The following is a 22,180-nucleotide window of genomic DNA, read 5'->3' as shown; positions in this document are numbered from 1 at the left end:
GATTCTTGTATTTTTGTGGGAAAATGGGAATTTTTATCACTTTAATAAATATTTTATCTCTCTCAAATATTATGGTTCGATCCTTCTCTTCCTCCTTGGTTCTCGCTTCCCAAGCTTTTAATAGCATGAACAAAAAGAATGGAGAGGGGATAGTCGTTTACGAAGTAAAAAATACTTCACATTTTTTTTTTATGTTTAAAGGATGTTTATGTATTTATGCAACTCCGGCCCCTAAGAGAAAATGTAATTATGTATATTAAGGTAAAAAAAAATTGTTTTTTTATCTTTATGTCCACTACGTTTATATTGAATTCAGGGATATATTCTCGGGAATCCGTTAACTGAATGGTACCTTGATGACCAAGCACCTGTTGACTATGCTCGTCGGATATCTCTACTTTCCGACGAGCTTTATGAGGTTAGTAGTACGTTGTAACTTGGTTGGTTTCATCAAAATGTTCATATCACTACATAACATTGATAGTTTATCAACTAAATGCACATATGAATCCTTTTTTTTTTACTTTATCTAAAATTACTAATTAAATTGTTGGTTATATTGTAAACCGTGACAAAATTAATTTACTAAGAGCATAGCTTGTATGGAATTCTTTTATTTGTTAAAAAATTGATGTACGTATATATCATTTAAGAAAAGTCTTTGTTAACCTCATATATCATTACTTAAGAAAATTGGGTAAATCAAGTCATTGTTAACCTCATATATCATTTCTTTTCTTGTCAAAAATTAAAAAAAAACAAGTTCCAAAAAAAAATCATTTGTTTGAGGAAGACATTTATGCACTTCTTTTTTAAGCAATTTGTTCAATTATATATTCCCGATTTCTAGGCAATTAAAGTAAGTTGCGACGGCGATTATCGGATAAACATTGTTCATGCGAATGCACAATGCTCGAAGAATCTTGAAGCTGCAATGAATGTGAGTGATTCAAATGTTAAATGATACCCCTCCGTTTCTTTTTGTTTGTTACGTTTGGACTTTTGCACGGTTATTAACGTATAATAAAGATTTTTTTATTGAAAAAACAAACTCAAGTAAATTCCTTCCACTAATCATTACTACAACCAATAAGATTGTTTTATTTATTAAAATGAATCAATAATGAAAAAGCACACAGATTGCTAACTTAACCTACTTAGGAAATTGTAAAGAATTTGATGAGTTGAAAAAATTGGACCAATTAAAATTAAAAGTTGGCACAAAAAATAGCGTTAGGATCCTCTAGAGTTGGAGAGAACTCTAACTTGTAGAGTTGAACGAATCTTGGCCTTCTACCAGAATTAATGGCTAAGATTGTCCCACTAACTCAATTTAATTAAAAAAAAACAGCATTCTCCTTCCCCGGCCTGATTCACATAATTAATTAATCATTCATTCATCATCATCATAGATCACCTTGCTGGAAACTCATTTCATTACTCAAATACAAATTCCATGTTTCTTCCTCTCTCAGACCTCCACCATTTCCCATTACCAGGCGATGTAATCGTCGGCCACCTCTCCTCCCTCACCACCCAATTGACTTTTCCTCAGTAACTCAATAATTAATCACACCCTCCTCTCTCGGAACACATCGCCACCAGTATTCAAATTGGATGAATCTTTAAAAATATTCCCCCAAACCCCCCTTTATTTTCCATTAATTCAACAGGACAGTCACCATTAATAAAGTCGTCGTCTGTCATATCACTCATATATGGATGAACTGTGGTGGTGCTAGAGGAGGGAAAGAGAGTAATTGGAAATTAGAAGGGGACGGTAATGGAGAGTATTTTTGTAGTCTGTAGTTGTTGGGGGTGGGAATGTGTCGATCAGCCGACAAATCTACAATGGTAATTTGACGCATGAATGCAGGATGTTGCCATGGTGGTGCTTTAAAAAAAAAATAGTATTTAGCTAAAACATACGGAGTAGTTTGATGTTTTGTGTGTTTTTCCCAAACTTTAATGATGTGGAATGTAATCTAGCCATTCACTATATTGGATGGTTGAGATTTTACCAAATCTATAATATAGAGTTATCTAATAACTCCAGAGGATCCGAACCCCAAAAAATAACATTATAATAAATTTATAAAAGGAAAGAATCTCCCATGTAACAAACATTGTGAAACACCCTAAAAGGAATACGTAACAAACAAAAAGAAACAGAGGGAGTAGTACAAGTTTATATTTTTCCGTTTATATTTTTCCTTACCGCATATTAATTCTCCTTATTAGGCCCTGTTAGTTCACCTTATTTCTCTTGACCTGTTCTGAACTTATTTTTTCTGATTTGATCTGATCTGAACTTATTTTTTCTGATCTGGTCTGGTCTAATATGATCTGATTTGATCTGGTATGATTTGATCTGATTTGATCTGGTCTGATCCGATTTGAACTGATTTTTCAGAATTAAGTTTAAACAAAAATCTATATTTATTAATATTAAACGACTTATGTGTAAAATAACAAATTTATAATACTGTTATTATTTATTTGACTTTGCTCATGATTCAACTATTCCTTATATTTGATAGACCTAGAAATGATCTAGATAGATCGGTTATGATCTGAACATATCAATTTTAATATGGACATGGTCTATACAGATCAACTTTGAACTAGACATAATTTGTATAGATCAGTTTTGATCTGGCCATGATCTATATAAATCAGCTCTAATCTGGTTATGATCTGGAAAGACCAATTCTGATCTGGACATGGTCTGGACAAATCAATTATGATATGGACATGATCTCTGCAGTCTGTAAAGAGTCGATATCTAGACCAGTTCTAATACTCCCTTCGTATTTATTTAAGAGATACACTTGGCCGGGCACGGGTATTAAGGAAAAGAATTGAATGAAATAAAATAATAAAGCAAGTAGGGTTGGGTAGATATTTTAATAAGTAAACAAGTGGAGACCCTGTCATTTTGGGGGGTGGGAGGTGAGGGTGGGGGTTATGAAATTATTTGTTTAATAGGATGGTGGGTCATATGGTAAATTAGATGTATTATTTAAGTAGATGGTGGGGTTGATAAGTCACTAAAAATGGCAAGTGTATCTCTTAAATAAATACGTCCGGAAAAGGCAAGTGTATCCCTTAAATAAATACGGAGGGAGTATGGACATATCGATTCTGATCTGGACATGATATGCACAAATCAGTTATGATATGAACATAATGGTTCTGTAAGGATTGTACATGATTGTAAGGATCAGTTCTGATCTAGACAAGATCTTTGCAGATCTGATCATGATCGGGACATGATCTGTACAAATCAGTTATGATCTGGATATTATGTGATCATACTGGTTATGGTCTGGATATATAATGGTTTTGATCTGTAAAAATCAGTTCTGATATGGACATGATATGATCATATTGTTTCTGATCTGGACTTAATGATTTTAATTTGAACATGATGAATTTGAATATTTTGTTAATGTTTTTATGCCTTAAATAATAGATTTTACACTACAAGAATTTGTATTTTTAATGACAACCTAATTACGACGGGTCAAAAATCCCGTCGCAAAAGCCTTTTGCGACGGGGCTAACAACCAAACAATGACGGGAATAACCGTCGCAAATGTCTTTTACGACGGGTTTACGACGGATTTACGACGGGATTTTCTATTAACGACGGCCCCCTTTTATGACGGGTTCGCGACAGGAAATCCCGTCGTTAATCAACGATTATTGGCCTTTCGCGACGGGATTTCCCGTCGTTAATAGTACAATTTCTTGTAGTGTTAATTGCACCAAAAATAACATTTGTTTTTATTAAAACAATAATAGTAATAATAACAGGGATATAAATATATACCAAATAATAACAATAACAATAATCATAATAATATGATATGATCTGATCTGATTTGATATGAACTTATTTTTTCTGATCTGATCTGATCTGAACTTATTTTTTCTAGTCTGATCTGATCTAGTCTGATCTGATCTGATCTGATCTGATATAATCTGATTAAATCTAAAATATGTTAAAGTCCTGAAATAAGGTGAACTAAAGAGGGCCTTAAACTATGGACAAGGGCGCATCATTGCTTGGACATGGTAAAAATTTGATAATGGGTTAAGAATAATAGTGTAAGCATCCCTGACTTTCTCTCCAAGTTTCTCTCTGGTGCATGATACCTTATCGTGCACCCCTGCCATGGCAAGAAAATCTGGATCGAAAAATCAGGGGAACAAGCATGGAAATGGTAAGTCGAAACCTCGAGGTCCATCATCTGATTCTCAAGCTCTGAAAACTCGCTCATTGGAGGAAGTTCTTGGGGTGGAAGCAATTGATTTTGGCATTGAGAATGAAGTGCTGACGCCTAAATCGAGTTTGCACCAACTTCAAATTCGCTCTGAATTGCGACATTCCTTCAATGATTACTTGCAAGCAATACACAATTCCAATGGTATTGCGAGTCGCACTCAATCCAGAAGCAATTTGGACGTAGGTACAATCCCTATCCTACTTGATGAAACTGTTGATGATAATACTGATGATGAATCGAATAATATTGTGATTGATAATGAGGTTGGGAATAAAGTTGAGCCTCTGGATGTGAATGGTGATGATTCTACTGAGACTGAACTCAATAATCCTGTAGAAATTGAGTTGGAAGATATTCAGGAAGAGGTTGAGTTTTGGATGTCAGCTGTAGTTTGTTATGTTGTGGGTGCTAATCCTCCAATCAATGTTATGGAGGGATTCATTAGGCGCATCTGGAAACAGTTGAATGTTGATAAAGTGATTATGGTGAAGAGGGGAGTATTCATTGTTAGATTTCTAACCATGGACTCGAGGGATAAGGTTTTAAAGGGCCATTACTTTTTTGATAGCAAACCCTTAATAATGAAGCCATGGGATTCTGATATGGACATGGATAGAGAGGAGGTGAAATCAGTGCCTATTTGGGTGCAATTGAAGCTTGGTTTCAAATACTGGGGGGAGAGAGCTCTGTTCAAGATCATTAGCCAAATAGGGAAACCTATTAAGAGAGATCAAGCTACAATAAATAGGGACAAGTTGCAATTTGCTCGAGTGATGGTGGATGTTCCATTATCTAAGGAGCTCCCTGATTGTATTTCCTTTAGAGATGAGAATGGTTTGATGGTGAAAGTAGGATTGTATTATGAATGGAGGCCTACTTTGTGTTCTAAATGCAAGATGATAGGACATTTGCAGGAGGAGTGTAGACAGGGCAAAGCTAAAAGAGTATGGGTGCAGAAGGCTAAGTAAGTGCAGCCAGATACAACACTGCATACTGCTACAAGTCCAGTGGTTGATCCAGATGGGTTCCAAAGATCTCTAAGACCTATTAGAGTTAGAACATCTCCAAGGGAACCAGTTAGAACCTCCAATGTGTTTCAGATTCTTGATACTAGATTGAATGGAGATGCAGGTGTGTGTGATGATGGCAACATTGGTGAGGACCATAGAGTTACTACTCCTGGAAGGGGGGACCCTTCCCACCCTCATGGATAGAATAGCTGCTTGGAATGTCAGAGGCCTTAACTCACTTCAGAAGCAGAATGAAGTTAAACACTTCATTCAGAAATATGAAGTAGGATTGGTGGGGCTTCTGGAGCATAAGGTGAAGCTGCCTAACCTGGGTAAGCTTTATCAGAAAGTTTTTGCAAAGTGGTGTTTTACTAGTAATGCTAGTTATCATCCTGGTGGTAGAATAGTTGTGGCTTGGAAGGCTAGTAGCTTTAATGTCAATATAGTTGCTGCATCTAGTCAGTTTTTGCATTGTCATATTACTCCTGCTAGTGGTATGCCTGCTTTTTTCTGTACTTTTATATATGCACATAATGAAGCTGGGTTGAGACAGGATCTATGGAGAGATTTAAATCTAATCCATACTGCTGCCCCTTGGATTTTATCTGGAGATTTTAATTGTGTTATGGCCCCTGAGGAAAGGATAGGTGCTCCTGTTAAACAATGTGATATAGTGGAAATGTGTGGGTGTATGCATAATTGTGGTATGGAGGATTTGAAGAGTGTAGGGAATTTGTTTACTTGGAATAATAAACAACAAGGGAGTAAGAGAGTCTTTTCAAAAATTGATAGAATGTTATCAAATCAAGCATGGTTAGATGCTTATCCTGATGCAGAAGTTTGTTACTTACCTGAGGGTCAGTTTGATCATTCCCCAGGGTTACTTACTGTTTATCCTAGAGTAAATGGAGGAAAAAAAACCTTTTAAATACTTTACTATGTGGAAATCATCTCCAGTTTTTGCTGATACTATTAAGACAGCCTGGAACACTCAGATTGGGGGGAGTAAAATGTTTATAGTTGTCAGCAAGTTGAAAAAAGTGAAGATTGCTCTCAAGGAATTGAACAAGAGTGGTTTTACTGATGTGCATGCTTCTGACTTGAGAGCTCACAATGAGCTCATTGCAGCTCAAGAAGCTATGCATAAAGATCCCACTAATATGGAGCTAGCTGATGCTGAGTTGAGAGCTATTCAGGAGTACAAAGAGAAGCATAAGATTTATTTAGAGTTTTTGAGCCAAAAAGCTAAAGTAGCATGGCTAAAAGATGGAGATGAAAATACTGCTTTGTTTCATCAGAGTATCAGAAGCAGAAATTTGAAGAATCAAATTTACAGTATCCATGATATGGGTGGTGTATGGAAAGATAATCCTACTGAGGTTGCTGATGCCTTTCTAGATTATTACAAGCAGCTGTTGGGGAGTAAACATGAGAATAGAACCCTTGTATTGAAGGAGGTGGTGCAGTTAGGCCCTGTGTGTCAAGCTCATCACAAAGCAATTTTAAATGCAAGTTACACTGCAGATGAAGTTAGGGCTGCCCTTTTTTCTATTCCAGGAGCCAAGGCACCTGGTCCAGATGGTTTTGGCTCTCATTTTTATAGAGATTCTTGGCATATTGTTGGTGATGAAGTGGTTGCTGCTGTTCTTGATATGCTGCAGCATGGCAAAATTTTGAAAGAGTTGAATCATACAGTGATTACCTTGATTCCAAAAACCAATTGCCCTAGAGATGTGACTGAATTTAGACCAATATCTTGTTGTAACACACTTTACAAGTGTCTTACTAAGGTGCTGTGTGGAAGGCTTAGACAGATTCTGCCAGATCTTATCTTAGAAAACCAAGGGGGCTTTGTGCATGGTAGGTTCATTGTTCATAATATAATGGTTGTTCAGGATTTGGTGAGACAGTATGGAAGGAAGGGTGTGAAGCCTAGTTGTCTCATGAAGATTGATTTACAAAAAGCTTATGATACTGTGGATTGGCAATTTCTTCAGGAAATGTTAGAGCAGTTAGAGTTTCCACAGCATTTTGTAAACTTGGTGATGCAATGTGTTTCCACTCCCATGTTCTCTCTGATGTTCAATGGTTCCATGCATGGGTTTTTTAAATCCAAGAGGGGTTTGAGGCAGCGTGATCCCATTTCACCACTCTTATTTGTCATATGCATGGAGTATCTGTCAAGACTCTTACATAAGATGAGTGATATGTCTTTGTTTGGTTTTCATCCAAGGTGTAGAGGGATCAAACTCACCCATCTATGCTTTGCTGATGATTTGATCTTATGTTGTAAGGGTGAGTATCCTTCTATTCTTTTGCTGCTCAAGACTTTTAAACTCTTTTCTGTTTCTTCTGGCCTCAAAGCTAATCAACAGAAGTCATCTATTTACTGTCATGGCATGTCTGATACTGAAGTTCAGAGGGTGGTAGATGTTTCTGGTTTTACCAGAAGCAATCTTCCTTTCAAATATTTGGGGGTCCCAATTTGCTCTAAAAAGATCTCTGTGGCTCAATGTAGTCATTTGGTGGATAAAATTGTAGCTAGAATCAAAATTTGGAGCTCCAAAAATCTGTCTTATTCTGCAAGAGTGCAGTTGATCAATTCTGTTTTGTTGAGTCTGCATATCTACTGGGCTCAAATTTATGTGTTGCCAAAGAGTGTGTTGCATGACATTGGGAAGATCTGTAGGGCCTTCTTGTGGAGTGGACAAGCATACAGTCAGAAACCTAGCAATGTTTCTTGGGATAATACTTGTTGTGGCAAGAAATTTGGTGGTTTGGGTTTTAGGGATATAATTCTGTGGAATACAGCAGCAATGGGCAAATATGTTTGGGCTCTGACTATTAAGCAGGATAATGTGTGGATCAAGTGGATCTCTTCAGTGTATCTCAAAGATGGGGATTGGTGGGAGTACAAACCTCCAGTTGCTGCAAGTTGGTATTGGAAGCAAATCTGTAAAACAAAAGAACACCTGAAGCAGTTCTTCACTCAGTCTGACTTCAGAGGTATGACAACTTATTCTGTGAAGCAGGTTTATGAAACCATAATTGGCAATAAACCTAGAGTACATTGGGACAAAGTAGTTTGGAATAGATTGAATAACCCCAAACATAGATTTATTGGCTGGCTAGCTATGCAGTCAAGACTCCAGACCACCTCAAAGCTGGCCAGAATTGGAGTTAGTCAGTCAGCTATGTGTTTGATCTGTGGGCAAGGAGATGAAACTCATCAGCATCTGTTTTTTCAATGTGTTTATAGTTGTGACTGCATCAGAGCTGTTAAATCCTGGTTGGGTATGTCCACTAATAGTAACAGCCTCACCAGTTTGATTAATCAAATTGGTCATAGCAGGTGGTCTAAATTTAAGAAGCAGGTATATTATGCAGTTTTGATGGCTGCAGTGTATCTGATTTGGAATTGTAGGAATACTAGTTTCTGGGAAAACTATGTTCCTACTGTGAATCATACTGTGAACAAGGTGAAGCAAGTGGTGAGAGGTAGAATACATGCTGTCATGCCTAAGAGTGTTAGCAAAAGAGACAGTGAGTGGTTCATGCGTTTGTAATGTTGTAGCTTGTTGTTTTTTGCAGCTTTGTATAGCTGGTTGTTGCTGACTCCTTGTGATTAGGGTCCAACCTAGTTGATTCGTAATGCTTGGAGTTAGCTTAGGTTGTATTCTTGTTTGACATTAATATATCTCTCACTTGCTTAGCAAAAAAAAAAAAAAAAAAAAAATTTGATAATGAATATCTTTAATGGACTATAAAATAGGTGCACTGAAACATGCATTTGCACAAATTTTGACGACTCATCTCTAATTGTCTACGACGGTTGACGGGTTAATAAAACTAGTTTTTGAGCGCGTCCAAATAACAAATAATTATATAGTGGTTGTTTAGCCGTATTTTAAAATTCTAATTTAATTAATAACTTGTGAGTATGATGGGAATATACGAAGTATGTTTTATATAGAGGTGAAAGTTGAAAAAAAAATATGCACCATGTATGTTGACTTGATGCTCTCCAACACATAACTTTGACTCTTAATATTTCGAATTTCGTAGAAGTAAAAATTATAAAAGTTGATGTTTAGAAAATATGTGTCGACACGGATTTAACAAGATCTCACATGACTACAATTTTCCTTACGTATAAATCACAAAAGATGACCAATTAAAGGTGAGTGTTAATAGTGTAAAAAAAATAAATGATGCGATATTTAAGTAACGAAATAAATAAATTGAATGCCTGAATTAATATTGAGTGTTAAAGGGGGAGATGATATTTCTTTACTTGCCCCAAAAAAAAAAGTATTGAGTGTTAAAGAGGGAGATGATCATGATGTGTTGATGCCGTAAAATATTTCGTATAACAAACAACAAATGAAATATTGAAAAAAAAAAAACAAATGTATGGATGAAAGATGGGGTGATACGTGTCATCCAACAATCTACAGTTTTCCTTTTTTAAGTACGGAGTACTAGGTATAGATTTAAGTTAGAAAAATTGTATACTACTCGTACTCGTACGTATTACATGTGAAAATTAAATCAACATTATGAATAATCAAACAACATTTTACATAATAACATTTAGTTTTTACCTATCTATCTATACTATATATTAAAAGGCGTTTACAAGAAAGTGTACGTGACACGTGGCGCTCTGCTTATGGCTCATTCTCTCCATGCAATATTCATCTACATAAAAAAAATGGCAAACATGGTTTGTGTAAGGTTTGAACTCATGACCTTGAGTTTAAACAATAAAGCTTTTACCACTAAGCTATTACATGTTTCATGTTATCATTACAAAAAATTATATATAAGTAAACGTTAATGTTATTAATGTAGTACCCCGGGACATCGCCCGGGCCTAAAAACTAGTTAGGAATGAAATCAAGTCAAAATTAGTATACACTTCGTACTTTGTATATAAATAGTACAAGAGTTCAAGATGCATCAATCGAAATGAGGGAGTATATAACATATACTTCGTATGTTATCTATATGCTTTGAACATAGAAGTGAAAATATACGTTGACTCTCTGCGCTGTTCAATATATTTGGACACAACACAACATGCATGTAATATGTTTTTTTTGAGGGAACATAACATGCATCTATATATATATATATTTTTTTACATAGATAAAGAAATAAGAAATAAAACAAGTAAAAATTAACCATCTGACCTTAACACCAAATGGTGAGACAAAATGCAATCTTTCCTTCACTACTCTTTTCGTTAGATCATGCACATGTTGGATCAGATCTCGATAAACTTTGTTGACCATACAACTTCTGAAACTCTTACCCATATCTAGAATAGCTTTCACTGTCCATGTGAGATGGATATTTGGAACAACTTGTCCTTGCAAGTAAGAGAGCAAGGTAGCTGAATTAGTATATAGAACAATGTTATCAAACAAGGAACCTTTTGCCCATTGAAGAGCCCGCAAACAAGTCATTGCTTCAACTGTGGTGTTGAAAGCCCTAAACAATAGTCACGACCCCCCGCTAATTCCAGTCCATGACATAACTAGTTGTTGAAGAACCCAACCCATACCAGCTCTTGAAATAGTCTTGTTACATGCTCCATCTATATGAATAACCGTATTAGGCATAGGTGAAATTTCCAAACCTATATCTGCCAAGTAGAAACCCGAAGGTAATTGAGAGCATATTCTGGAGGATGAAGGAAACCTAAATTTCCGTTCTCTTTCCCGGTGAAGGTAGTGTACTGCTCCAAAGCTAGTTTGACATGCACTTGAACCGTTGGAATATCCCCAGATTTTGAGCGATAAACTCTTGCATTCCGCGTAACCCATAAAGCCCGCAAAGTTGCAATAAAAGTGATTACTCTATCACTTAACTTGTCATCCAAGCTAGTAAAAAGATGGATATAGTTGAGAATCCAATCCTGAAGAGATAGATTCTCGTTAAAGTTTGAGAATATGCCTAGCATACTACTCTTCCACAAATCTCGAGCCAACTTACACATGCGGAAAATGTGTTGTGCGTCTTCACAATGATTGCTACAAAAGTCGCATGTCGTAACCAAAATAACTCCCCGGCGTTCTAGGTCTTCTTTATCCGAGATCCCCTCAACTATGAGTTTCCAAATGAACAATTTCCATTGCAGAAGGATTTTCAAGGTCCATAATAACTTTAGAAAAGGTTTAAACCTGTTCTGATCCAGGCCAGAAAATGTTACCTGTTGTATGTCAACTTCTCGCAAAAAAGCATAACCAGTTTTAATCGTAAAATTTCCGGTGTTGTGGCTAGTCCAATACAAACGGTCTGGCGTAGGTAGAAATGGTTATTCAACTGACATAATAGAATTTGCATCCAAATTTTCAAAGGAGATTCTAACCAGAGAAGCATTCCAATGGAAACCCTGAATAAAGTGACTTACCTTCCATGATTTAGCATCTGAAAGTCGAATATGAGAAGCAAAAACTGGGATCCTACCAAAGACCCAACTATGATTCCCAACCATAACATAGCTCTCATCCCCAATCTTCCAAGCACAACCTTGAAGCAAAACATTTTCTGCTCGGCGAAGACCTCACATTCCCCATGAAACACGACCTCGACAAGTATTCAGCACTCCAGTGATCAACCCAAATTTGTCTTTGGCAGCATAGACTCTTGAAAGTAGTAGTTGAGGATTCTGATGCATCCTCCACACTTGTTTCATCAAAAAAGTTGTATTCATTGTTGACAGTCGTCGGATGCCCAAGCCTCCCATCCCCCAAGGTAAATGCCAAATATTCCTACGAACCCAGTGCATTCCCTTTTGTCCAAGAAAGTGGCAATCATAGAATCAATTTTATTTGCAATTGCCCCTGGTACTTCCAAGCTCATCATTACATGAGAAACAGTAGCAACGAGGACTGAATTAATCAGAACTGGCTTTTGTGCCTGGAACAGTAACACTCCATTCCATGATGTTATCAAGTCACCAACCTTATCAATCAAATAATTAAAATGAGAATGTTTAGGCCTATAAAATCAATGGGCACTCCCAAGTGTTGCCCAAAATTTACAACCAATGACATTCGCAGAATTGACTTGAAAAGTTGTTGTAGCGGAAGCGAAGTATTAGGGCTAAATTTGATAAACGATTTAGCAAGATTAAACTATTGACATGAAATTCGGCAATATCGGTCTAGGATGTCGCCAATATTCGAGCACGAGTTCTCAGTTGCCCAGATAAAAAAACCATGGCATCTTTAGCAAAGAACAATTGTGTGAACTTCGGTGCTTGTCGTGCCAGCTTGGTGCCTTGAAATAGTTTTATATCATGACCCAAAGATAGCAAGTTGAACTTATATAATCTCATTTTTATCTAACATATTTAGTACATAGCACGAAATAAACTCATATGTGCTTGAAACTATCTGATATTATGTTAGTCTGAACTTATCTAAAAGTAAATTATTATGGCTGATCTATATCTGAATATATTTTAGCAAAACTCCTTAAACTTATTATGGCTGATCAAATATATCTGAATATATTTTAGAAAAACTCCTTAAATTCGAGTGTACTGTATATACGTATTCTAAATTAAACTTGACAAATGTATTGCCTATGCAGTTATGTAATCCAATAGTAAATGACTATGTCCTGGATCCCAAATGCGTCGATTCTTCACCAGAAATGTGGTGCCGGGTAATATATTTTCTCCTCTCATTCTGTTGATATAATGTTGATCGAATTACGTACATTATACTCGGTTTTACCATTTAAAAAGATAAACTAGAAGTACATTGCACAATTGAAACATTTTTTTTTATTATTGAAATGTGAATTTTATCATTCTTTAAGAAAGCTAGAGAAATGTGACGCAAATAACTACTCTGTACTATGTCAAAAAAAAAAAAAAAAAAATAACTACTCTGTATATATCTCCTATTAACTCGTATATTTGTGCTTGAATTGAGAGGAAGTAAATTTCAATGTCAGATATGTATTACAAAATACATCTCAACCAAAAAACGACAAATTATGCTAAAGACAAACACTAAAGGACAAAACACTTAATGACAAAACACAACAATAAAATTATGCTTGTTATGTGAAAAATGACGTTTGTATGTGAAAAATGCGTTTGTTTTAGTGCTTGTTTTTTTCCCTATTTCCTCGAATTGATGCACAGTGTACATTGCACATTACACAATAATTTCACCCGTAAATTCGTGCCACGTCATATTTTTCTGATGAGTAGAGTTTAATTGTAGACTAATTACATACTACGTACGGAGTAGTAAAAATAGGGCATATATTGCGCAACAGATGAAGTATTTATAAAAAAGTTAACTAGTATGTGCCCGTGCTAATGCACGTGATAAGATTACATGAAAACAACTACTTATACAACGATGATAAAATAATATAAATAAGAAGAAATTAATACTTCAAGCAATAGGTCTTAACGATTGTACATCGGAGTAAAGGTTAAGTCAAAAAATTTAAAAGTTACCCCGATATAGTGTAAAAGTTAACTACTCTGTATGATAATTTTTCGTTTTAATAAAAATTATTTTTTCAAAATCACTAATAATGTTAAAAGTAAATATATAACACTTTAAAATGTTTATCCATGATAAAAATTATGTAATACTTCGTATAAAAGTTAATCAAATATGTTAAAAGTTACCAAAAATTGGGTAAAAGTTACCACGTTAGTATGTGCAAGACATTTTGTAATAACATTTTTTAACAAAGCTAGATATGGAGTTAAAACGTTAATTAGTAGATGCGTGCAGATATTTATAAAAATCTGATATATACGCAAGTATTTTCTAACTTTTTATATATTTTTTAACAATTTTTATAAGTGTATTATCGATATTTTATGCGGACACCTAAGTGCTAAGTTATTAAACTAATGGTTGATCATAATGAACTAAAATAATACTTCAATGACTTCCTTCTCTAATTTGTTAAAAAAAAAAAATTTTGATAATTTGCTGTTTTATTATATTAGATGGACATGAATTGTCGGTTACATAATACAATAAAACATTGGAGATAGGGACAATTAGAGCCAGGCTAAGAACTCATCCCTCCTCGTAATTTAAGCCCTTGCTTTGCCATAGAGCCAGCAACCATATTGGATTCTCTACTTTTATAAATTACAGAGATGCTCGGTCCTTTAGTAAGTGCTCCCCTGATGAAATTGATTGTGAAGTTGAGATTCCAAGGCCCTTTGATCTCACCATTACACCACTTGACTGCATTGATAGAGTCGGACTCTATGATGATGATTGAGTTCTTTGTACGCTCAGCCATGCGCGAGATACTTATTGCTCTATGGATGGCTAGTGTTTCCGCATGGTTAATCTCCACGAGGGGTATTGGGCTTGAGAAAAGGCACACGAATTTCCCGGTATGATCCCTCAAGACACCTCCAATTGCTGATTTTGAGAGAGCAGGATTAAGGGATGCATCTACATTCCATTTTAGAATGTCCTGGGGTGGAGGTGTCCATGTTATCATTTGCGAGTTTGGCGCTTTCCTCGGGCCTGGCAGCATACTGGGGGACCAATTGAGGCACAAGGGGTTTCGAAGGATCTCATTGGAAGAGTAGGGGAAGGTGTCATCCCAACCTTTGATCCACCAAGATAAGCGTAGGAGCACAAGGACCTGTGTTTGGTCTAGGGAGGTAGACTTATCTTCGAAGCATCGGGCATTTCTCTCCTTCCATATTGACCATATGATTACAAAGAAACTTGTGGTCCAGACTTTTTTGAAGAAAGTGCCTCTGGAGGGCGATACCTATTGATCATAAGCCTCTCTTATGTGGATGGAACTGTCCATTCTAGTTCCCATAGATTGAGCCACCAAGTCCACACCTTCCATGAGAAGGAGCAGTGAATGAAGAGATGATTGATGTTCTCGGTGCGCAAGTCACACAGTACACAAGTACTTGCAGCATGTGGGATTATACCTATGTTAGCAAGCTTTTCTTTGGTGTGGAGTTTACCAAGCAAGGCCAACCAGGTGAACAGTTCAATTCTATGTGGTACAAGACCTCGCCATAAGCCTTTGATCACATCAAAGGTGGGGTGTGCTCCGGTTTTTGCAAGCTCTAGGACAAAAGATTTCACTGAGAATTCACCCACTTTGTGAGGTGTCCATGAGAGGTGGTCAGAATCAAGGGGTGAGATGGCAGCCGAACTAATGGTCTGTAGCAAGGCTTCATGTTCTTGGATGTCTTGTGGGCGTAACTCGCGGTTCCATAAGAAGCTCCATTTCCATTCCCACCCATCCCAAAATTAATGGTGCTAAGTGTTCCGGCGGCGGACTCGGAACAGGAAAAGGATGACTGACTCCCGACTGAGGTTGCTGACTGGATCCTGCACAGTGAAGCCGTTAACTAGCCTCGGGGGTGATCCGAGAATTACCCCTCCGATGCTTAAGTCAGATTATGCTGGTAGCTCTGTAATAAATGCTCATAAGAATGATTGGATTGGAATTGCGTACCTTTGGCATTGATGGGGGTCCGTATATATAGACGGGTTATTTGTACGGAGGACCCGGGTTATTACCCGTTGGTTCCGGATCCTCCCTTTCGGCTCTGATAGGCAGATGATGTCAGAGAACTGCCGACTGGGTTTGTAAACCCTGGATGCCGACTGCACCTTTGGTGCTTCTTGTGAGTATATGTCTATGTTACAGCTGTTATGGGTTGTCCTACCGGCATACCGGTAGGGCTACCCGTACAACTAGCCCCCTCAGAGTGACTACAGCTGGTTTTTACGGTCTGTAGTTGCTCTGATAAAAAGAAAAAAGCGAAAGCTGGGGTAAGCCCCCTATACAACTAGCCCCCTCGGGGACGATCAACACCCCACGGGTGTGATTGTTCTGTAGATGGTTGTTTTACAGTGCGGTTTTTAGCTCAATACTTGTTCTGATGTCACGACTAGCCCCCATTAGGACAAGGATTGATTGCTTTAAGTGGAAGGTTTTTTGTATGCCGGCTGCCCATGTTTGTGTTTGATTCTCTTGGCTGACTGTTATCCTTGATTTCTTTGAATGACTAGTCCCCTTGAGTTTCTAGGCTGACTAGCCCCCTTGACTTTTTAGGCTGACTAGCCCCCTTGACTTTTTAGGCTGACTAGCCCCCTTGACTTTATTAGGCTGACTAGCCCCCTTGACTTTATTAGGCTGACTAGCCCCCTTGACTGACACGTGGTGACGGTTCATTTTTCTTTATGCGCGTGGCGGGAGATTTTGAAAAGTGTTTTGGACACGTGTCGGCCATCCGGCAAGTGTGGGGAGTTGTGATATTTTCAACCGCCCAGATCTGCTTCTTGTCGTTTCAACTTCCTTTCGTTCTTTTAAATAACCGTTTCTTCTTTTTTTTCTTCATTTCCGCTCTTTCTTATTTTCCTTTGCCAATTTTCGCGCTGCCAATTTGCTCTCTTTCTCTCTCTTGTTTTTCCTCTTAATTTTTGTCCGTTTCTTCCTGCCGTACTTTTCCGTTGGGGTTTGGTTGTCTCTCTTGGTAAGTTTTGAACTTAGTCTGGTTTTTTTTTTAGGTTGTCTGCTGTTTTGTTAAGGTTTGGCTGTCTGATTTTCTCGTGTTGCTCTTTCAGTTGGGTTGTTTGAGGGACTTTGCAGCTGTTTGAGAGTGAATTTCCAGAATTAGGTACGGTTTCTGGTCTTACTTTCTCTTTTTGTCGGGTGTTTATGTTCTTTGCTTGCATGCGTTTTGAGTGGGGGTAGCCAAAACATGACTGGTAGGGTTGGGGTTAGTAACGTGATAGATCTGTCAGACACAAGTAGCGATTCTGGTATAGAACTAAATATGGACGGGAATACGGCCGGTAGTAATGCTAAGAATGCTGGGTGGGGGGTAAAATCGAACACGCCACCTCCTTTTGCGGAGTTTATGGGTGGGAATCCTGTTACCGGCCCTTTTATACCCATGACTGCGGCTCAGTTTACTCGCTCACAACAGCTACATGGCCTGCGGGCACGAATGGAGAGAGAGCTTAGGCCGAATGAGCATAACGTGCCGGCTGGGGAGCCGATATTAGACGTAGATCCGATTTCGGTTAGGTACCATTTGCGGGATTATCGGGAATTTACTCAGCCTGGCGGCTCTGGTCTTGGGGAGTACGGTACTAACATCGGCAATATATATGTTTCTAGGGTCATGCCGTCAGACGCCGAACCGTCTACAAGTAATCGACGGGCCGGGAAGGATCCTGCCGTCCATGATGCGGGTGAGGTTGATGCCGCCGTTAGTGGTGATGTGCCTTCCACCCCTGGCGACTCCATACTGGAGTCTTCTGAGTCTGGGTCTCCCGGGCTAAGGGCGCCGCCCATTGCCGACTCTGATGAAGATGAGGAGGATGCTGCGATTTTGCAGCAAGTGTTTGAAGAAGAGGCCTTGGACGCCGATGTGAATTTCGAAGGTGAGGCTGCCGCGTTCTTGGTTCCGGCCCCTCCTCCTAATGATTCTGCTGCCCTCACCACTGAGATAGATAGTGACTTTGTAAAAGAGGCCGTTGCCAACCGGCATTCTGAGGTTGGTGGTCGCTTTTTGGGTTTACCTGAGGGCTACAAGTTGACTGTGCTGAAAGAAGAGCAAACGGTGGCCGACTGTCCCGTAGGTCATGTTGTTGTATACACGAAGATGTTCGACTATGGGTTGCGCTTTCCCTTGCACCCGTTCATTGAGAAGGTTCTGCGGGCCTGGAATGTCGGCCTCGTTCAATTATCGCCCATAGTTATTCGCAATCTGGTTGCGTACACTTGGTTATTTTCATTCAAACAGTGGCCCTTGACCCTCAACCTTTTCAAAAAACTGCACTGGCTGAAGCGTGATGGGAAAGATACCGGCTGGTGGACGATCTTTACCAAGAGTCAGCGTCAGACTGTGAGCCCCCGGCTCTCCAGCTGCAAGGACTGGAAGGACCACTTCTATTTCATGGCTGTTCCCGAAGATTACCCCCTTCGGCGTACATTCTACCAGCCTAAACCTAGGATGGAACAATTTGACCAAGCCGACCTTGGGCCCCGAGAGCAACGTGCGTACGACAGGCTGCTGGTTGACTATGTTGACGTTGGGCTGTCTAAGCCTAAAACCTTGCCGGCTTTTTGGCTTCCTCCTGCCGGTTATATTCTTAGTCCTGCCGCTTTGGGCGCAGTCGGTCTTGCACCTACACATCCCCTTGGTAAATGCAGTTGTTTGCCTGCACTCGTTATCTGCTGTATTTGTTTATATTTCTTGGATCTCTGTTGTGTCGTGTTGCGTTTGTTAAAAAAAATTCTGACTTCCTCGTTCATTTATTTATTTATTTATATTATTTTTCTTAGGGCACCATCTTTTAAACAAGGCTTCACTCGGCCTTGACAAGAATTGGAGGGTTGCTGAACAGTGTCCGGCGGGTCCTGCTGAGAAATATTACATTGTTTCTACTTTCTGCGCGAAAGCTTGTCGTGGTCGGTCAGCCAGCTTTGTGACTCCTTCTGCCGTTGTGGACCGAGGTGTTGTTCCTCGCGTTGTTCGAACAAAGGTTCCGGCAGCTGACCAGGCTACATCCTCAGCCCAAGACGAAATGACTACTGGCAGGTTTGCTTCTCTTCCTACCGGTCGGGGGGGACATGCTACTCGGAAGAGGTCTTCCAGCCAGGCGAAGGCCAGTTCTCCCAAACGGTCAAAAAATGACGCTGCGAAGACAGCGCAGGAGAAGGTGAAAGACGTCTACGCCAGCGTCGACAAGCCCTTGCAGACATCTGGCGCTGGAAAGAAGATTGCTGAACAGCCTGCTCAGTCGGTTGAGATTTTGGATGCTGACCTTTTGTCCAAATTGAACCGGAAGCAGGTGTTGAGCGATTTGATTAGCGACCCGATCCATCATGCGCCTGTGTCGAGGCATAGCCCTTCCCTGAACCGGTCTGCCAGCTCGGCCTCTAAGTATGGGGTTATAGTTCGTTCTGGGGGGTTCATCGAGGACAAAACTGTTGTGCTATCTCCGGATATTCTTGCCGGTCTAGCCGCTGCTCCCGGTCATGCTGAAGAGCACTGGCAGCCGCAGAATGATGTTCTGAGGGGTGAGTCTATCCTTTTTGACCGTCCTAAAGACGGAGGTACACTGGGCTACCGGTCTCTGCGCCAAGTTGTTACACCCGCCGACGGTACGCCCCAGGAGATTGAGACGCCGGCTGCACAGTTGACGCATGACCTGTACTCGGTATTTTACTTCCCTCTTTGACTTGCTTGTTTTTTATACTTGCTTTTATTTTCGGCTCTGAGCGATTTTACTTTCCTCAGGTGACGCAATCTGCTACCGAGCTTGTGGAGTGCTATCGGAGCTATCAGCGTCGTTTAAAACGATCGCAAGCTGAGAAAGAGAAGCTTCAGACGGACCTTGCTGAATCGGTCAGGACTGAAGGTGACTGCCGGAAGGAGATTGCGAGACTTGAGCTGGATGTTATTGCCGCAGGCAATAGGAAGGCTGAACTAGAGCTTCTTCCAGCCAAGTTGACGGCCGAAGAGCAGAAGACGGCTGAGCTGCAGATCAAGCTGGATGCGGCGCTGCAGGCGGCCCAAGATGCTGAGAAAGCTGCTAAGGATGATCGCAAGGCTGTGGCGCTGAAGGCTGTGCAGAAATTCATGAAGTCTGACTTCTACTGCGAGGAGATGAAGGGGCGCTACAATGGTGGGTGGACTGCAGCTCATCGTTGTGCCGTCAAAGCCTTGACGCTGACTGAGGATGCCTGGGGTAAGGTGGAGGGATCCTATGAAGAGGGTGGCCATATTGATCCGACTGGCATGGAGACCCAGACCTTCCCAGACATCGTCATTCAGAATGCTGACCCTCGCCTTCTGCCCGACAGGGAGATTCCCGAGTCTGCTTACTGGAGTGATGCAGACTACTCAGCTTGACGGTCTTGGCAGTCATCACCAGGCTCTTCTTGTGGTTCTTCCAACAGTTTTTTCCGGCCTCATACTTGTTAATGTCTGTTGGTAGCTTTTGAATATCATTTAGCGGATGTAACTTATAAACAATTTCCTTTTTTGGTACCTTTTAGCTGTTTGTGGCACTTTGTCTTTTGCCGTGTGTTAACTGTTTCAAGAACGTTATTGTCGTCTTGGCTGCGCCGTCTGAGGCGTATGTTTGTGCCTTTTAGCAGCTACTCACTCCGCATTTAGTTATTTTTGGGTGGTGGCTGTCGTCCCTGTATTTGTTTAAAACCTATGTGATGCACTTGATGGATTATCCGTTTGTTTTTATTCAATTTGTCACGTAATGGCGTCGTTTTGCCTTTGATTTTATTATATATTGCATCTTGCCTCTTGTCGACTGGGCCAATGTGTTCAACCCTTGCATATGCTTATGTCGTATTTTGCCTCGTTGCTGACTGAGCCAATGTGCTCACCCTTAGATTTTAATTTTTACTGTATCTTGCATCATTGCTGACTGAGCCAATGTGCTCAAATTTAGATTTTAACTTTTACCGTATGGTAATCTTTGCTGACTGAGCCAATGTGCTCAACCTTTGATTTCTTTTTGTTGTATCTTGCAACATTGCTGACTGAGCCAATGTGCTCAACCTTTTATGTCGTTTTGTCGTATCTTGCAACATTGCTGACTGAGCCAATGTGCTCAACCTTTTATGTCGTTTTGTCGTATCTTGCAACATTGCTGACTGAGCCATTGTGCTCAACCTTTTATTTCGTTTTGTCGTATCTTGCAACATTGCTGACTGAGCCAATGTGCTCAACCTTTTATTTCGCTTTGTCGTATCTTGCAACATTGCTGACTGAGCCAATGTGCTCAACCTTTTATTTCGTTTTGTCGTATCTTGCAACATTGCTGACTGAGCCAATGTGCTCAACCTTTTATTTCGTTTTGTCGTATCTTGCAACATTGCTGACTGAGCCAATGTGCTCAACCTTTTATTTCGTTTTGTCGTATCTTGCAACATTGCTGACTGAGCCAATGTGCTCAACCTTTTATTTCGTTTTGTCGTATCTTGCAACATTGCTGACTGAGCCAATGTGCTCAACCTTTTATTTCGTTTTGTCGTATCTTGCAACATTGCTGACTGAGCCAATGTGCTCAACCTTTTATTTCGTTTTGTCGTATCTTGCAACATTGCTGACTGAGCCAATGTGCTCAACCTTTTATTTCGTTTTGTCGTATCTTGCAACATTGCTGACTGAGCCAATGTGCTCAACCTTTTACTTCGTTTTGTTTATGCCGTATAGTTTCCCTGGAATATAGTTGTAGCTCATATATTAGATTTCAAAATATGGCACCGTCGGCCCTACTACATCATGTTTTCATACAACTTCACACATGGAATTTTCTTAAAGTATCTGCGTTCCATGAGTTCTTCAGCGGTGTTCCATTCATCTCCATTAGTCTGTATGATCCAGCTACCACTTCTTCCCATATCTGGTAGGGCCCTTCCCAATTTGCAGTCAGTTTTCCTTGTTTTTGAGCTTTGCCGGTTGCTGCCGTCCGGCGGAGTACAAGGTCGCCTACCTCCAGCTTCCTATGTTTTACTCGCTTGTTGTAGGCCCTGCTCATTCTGTTTTTGTATGCGGCCGACCTAATTTCCGCCTGCAGTCTGACCTCTGGTAGGAAATCAAGCTGGTGTCTGAGTAAGCTGTCGTTTCCCTGTTCTTCATAATGCTGGATGCGAAAGGTGGGTAGTGCTACTTCAGCCGGTATGACTGCTTCTGATCCGAAACACAGTTTGAAAGGACTCTCTCCTGTTGCTTCTTTAACCGTCGTTCTGTTACCCCATAGAACCTCTGGGACTGTGTCTGCCCACTTGCCCTTGAACTCATCCAACTTTTTCTTAAGGGCTACGAGTATTTGTTTGTTTGCAGCCTCGGCT

The 22,180-nt window shown here is 39.7% G+C and overlaps 1 protein-coding gene across 5 annotated transcripts in view; it reads left to right on the top strand.

Moving 5' to 3' along the window:
- The window catches only part of LOC110788985 (serine carboxypeptidase-like 16), a 65,624-nt gene that overhangs the window by 24,721 nt on the left and 18,723 nt on the right, over window positions 1-22,180 (top strand). For 2 of the 5 annotated variants that reach the window (XM_021993627.2, XM_021993626.2), the window contains exons 7-9: window positions 317-418; window positions 851-940; window positions 12,908-12,982. In XM_021993627.2, coding sequence (XP_021849319.1) covers window positions 317-418; window positions 851-940; window positions 12,908-12,982 — 267 coding nt within the window. Of the gene's footprint in view, window positions 1-316; window positions 419-850; window positions 941-12,907; window positions 12,983-19,601; window positions 20,774-22,180 lie in introns of those variants that run through there. The other 3 variants (XM_056837487.1, XM_056837488.1, XM_056837490.1) reach the window with 3 other exon arrangements.

Source organism: Spinacia oleracea, chromosome 2 (genome assembly GCF_020520425.1).
Source record: "Spinacia oleracea cultivar Varoflay chromosome 2, BTI_SOV_V1, whole genome shotgun sequence".
NCBI classification, from domain to species: Eukaryota; Viridiplantae; Streptophyta; class Magnoliopsida; order Caryophyllales; family Amaranthaceae; genus Spinacia; species Spinacia oleracea.
The sequence above is the reverse complement of the archived record's forward strand: the minus strand, read 5'-3'. Positions and strand labels throughout refer to the sequence as shown.